Source organism: Dendroctonus ponderosae, unplaced genomic scaffold (genome assembly GCF_020466585.1).
Source record: "Dendroctonus ponderosae isolate FM_Combo_2020 unplaced genomic scaffold, Dpon_F_20191213v2 Dpon_F_20191213_3, whole genome shotgun sequence".
Taxonomy (NCBI): Eukaryota; Metazoa; Arthropoda; class Insecta; order Coleoptera; family Curculionidae; genus Dendroctonus; species Dendroctonus ponderosae.
This window is the reverse complement of record NW_026018508.1, coordinates 12,988,608-12,991,201: the sequence shown is the minus strand read 5'-3', so window position 1 is coordinate 12,991,201 and position 2,594 is coordinate 12,988,608. Positions and strand designations below refer to the sequence as shown.

The following is a 2,594-nucleotide window of genomic DNA, read 5'->3' as shown; positions in this document are numbered from 1 at the left end:
AGAAATGAGCAAAAATGGGACGGAAAACATGAAATTTTGGCATAATCTTGCACCTAAATGTGTGATATTCAAATTTCGCTTTCTGGGTCAAAACTACTCGAATTTCCTCACTCATGTTGTTACGACTGAATCGACTTTTCAAGTCTCTATCCAACGACGCCAAAACGAATTCTGTGGCTCGAATGGTTCTTGAGAAACTTCGAATAAAGGCCATTCAGTTATCTCCAGAATGATGTAAAAACGAGTGTTCTTGCTCATTTTGCTTCCGAGAAATATGCAAAACGGGACGGAAAACATGAAATTTTGCAATAATCTTGCGCCATCCTTGCACGAAACGACGACCATTTTTCTAATTTCATAGATAACAGAAAACTGTATTTTTTCTACATAACCCCCCCCTGACTTTAAAGCTGGATCCGCCCTTGTAGTTTAGACGCTGTAGCCTTTGAATCATCGAGCATTAGAGAATGATTGAGTAGGTGGCACCACACTCGGTCAAAACCAAAAAACCAAAAGGCAAAAAAAAGAAAAAAGACATAAAAGCTACTAAAGGCGAAACTGAAGAGCCAAATGAAGAAGGATCAGTGGGGAGCTGCAAGAAAACCGTGCTAAAAAAAGTGACAATAGCAAGCTTTTATTGTGAGCTGAAAAGTCTCAACTGGAGTGATGAGACTGAAGATTTCTACTGGGCGGACCACCCAGATTTGGGAGAAAAGGCAATCCGAGTGGAAGGGTCGTTAAAGGTACCTTTTTGACATGAAAATCACATCAAAGCCAATCTTTATTACCATCTCATAGGCTATAGATTATGACTTGAATGCTTCGACCAAGACCAGAAAATTAGCTTCGGGAAGAACTGAAGCCGAAGGCTCACTTAAAGAGCATCTGCCTAACGTGCTCACTTGTCAAGTTGGATTCGGGGTAGCCAGAATTTAAAAAATAATGCACCTTTAGCATTCGGAATGTAAATCACTTGAACGTCATTAAGCTTAATGAGTGTACTTTCCATAGAAATAGATAATTAAGTAGGCTTGGGCTTGAAGGCATAAGTTGCGTTGTAATAATTTAAATAGCGGAGCAAACAAAAACTCTTCGCTGGTTTTTCGGCAAGCAACACAATTGCAGCTATGTATAAACCATTTTAATTATCATTTAGCCTTTGACCTCGATTAGATAAGGACGGTTCGTTAACGGGCCCACATCTTACAGATTTAGTGTGCTTTTTTGGTTGTTCCTATCAAAATGGGCACGCGATTCACCATTAACTTGCTGAAAAATGTTGCAAAAAACCACGCAAACCAGCACAGATCAGTGTCCCAGTTTTATCCTATCGATGAGCACATTTTTGGATTAACACCCGAACAGATCCAGGTATTAGCCGAGTAAATGCTGTTGAAAAGGTTGTTGGATTTGCCAATAGTTTCTAGCTCAGGGAAACCATTTTCAACTTCGCTCAGAAGGAACTGGCCCCCAAGGCTTTGGAGATAGACAAAAATAATCAGTTTGAGGGGATGAGGGATTTTTGGAGGAAACTGGGTGATCTTGGAGCGCTAGGTGAGTAAGAATTAGAAAAAAGTTAAAGGAGGTAGAAACATCTTTATCATTCTTGATTGTTTTAGATAAGCGTCCATGGCTGGTTTTATGCTTTAAAAAATCCATTGTTTGCAGGTATTACTGCTCAAAGTGAATATGGAGGCACCGATGGAGGTTATTTAGACCAAGTGATAATCACGGAAGAACTATCTAGAGCATGTTCGGCTGTCGCTTTGTCTTACATCGCCCATTCAAATTTATGCGTCGGGCAGATCCATAGGAATTGCAACCGAGATCAAGGGAAGAAGTATTTACCCAAAGTAAGTGGCGATTATTCGACGCACCAAAGGCTTCAAAGAGTGTTTTCTAAACAGCTATGTACAGGCGCGCATATTGGCGGGCTCGCAATGTCCGAACCAAATTCCGGATCAGATGTGGTGTCTCTGCGGTTACGAGCAGAGAAGAAAGGTGATCATTACGTTTTAAATGGGACAAAGTTCTGGATCACCAACGGCCCGGATGCTGATGTATTTGTGGTGAGAAAACGCTACTTAGTGCAAGGGCGGATCCAGGGGGGCGGGGGGTCATTACCCCCCATTCAATTCTTTATCCAACGATGCCAAAACGAATTCTCTGGCTCAAATGGTTCTTGAGAAACTTCGAAAAAAGCAGCGTCATGTTCAAGTGGATTTTGCGACTCAAAAAAAACCACGCAAATCTGAAACTTCTTGAATTCAAGCCTTCTTTGAGAAAACTGCCCACATTTCCCCATCCATGGTTCACTTTCTAAAAAGGCCATTTATTTATCTCTAGAATGATGTGCAAATGAGCGTTCTTGCTCATGTTGCCTCCGAGATATGAGCAAAAACGGGACGGAAAACATGAAATTTTGGCATAATCCTGAACCTAAGTGTTTGATATTCAAATTTCGCTTTCTGGGTCAAAACTGCTCGAATTTCCTCACTAAGGTTGTTACGACTGAATCGAGTTTTCAATTCTCTATCCAACGATGCCAAAACGAATTCTGTGGCTCGAATGGTTCTTGAGAAACTTCGAATAAA

General features: G+C 41.0%; 2 protein-coding genes across 8 annotated transcripts in view; both read left to right on the top strand.

Moving 5' to 3' along the window:
- LOC109537368 (leucine-rich repeat-containing protein 43-like) overlaps positions 1–1,030 on the top strand; it is a 12,913-nt gene extending 11,883 nt beyond the window's left edge. For 2 of the 5 annotated variants that reach the window (XM_048665227.1, XM_048665231.1), the window contains exons 6-7: positions 480–743; positions 799–1,030. In XM_048665227.1, coding sequence (XP_048521184.1) covers positions 480–743; positions 799–936 — 402 coding nt within the window. In that variant the 3' untranslated portion in view covers positions 937–1,030. Of the gene's footprint in view, positions 1–410; positions 744–798 lie in introns of those variants that run through there. The other 3 variants (XM_048665230.1, XM_048665228.1, XM_048665229.1) reach the window with 3 other exon arrangements.
- Positions 1,031–1,140: 110 nt separating this feature from the next.
- The window catches only part of LOC109537364 (isovaleryl-CoA dehydrogenase, mitochondrial), a 5,349-nt gene continuing 3,895 nt past the window's right edge, over positions 1,141–2,594 (top strand). Inside the window, exons 1-4 of one of the 3 annotated variants that reach the window (XM_019904037.2) lie at positions 1,142–1,371; positions 1,428–1,554; positions 1,669–1,853; positions 1,908–2,069. In XM_019904037.2, the coding sequence (XP_019759596.1) occupies positions 1,243–1,371; positions 1,428–1,554; positions 1,669–1,853; positions 1,908–2,069 (603 nt within the window). In that variant the 5' untranslated portion in view covers positions 1,142–1,242. Of the gene's footprint in view, positions 1,372–1,420; positions 1,555–1,668; positions 1,854–1,907; positions 2,070–2,594 lie in introns of all 3 variants that reach the window. The other 2 variants (XM_019904039.2, XM_019904038.2) reach the window with 2 other exon arrangements.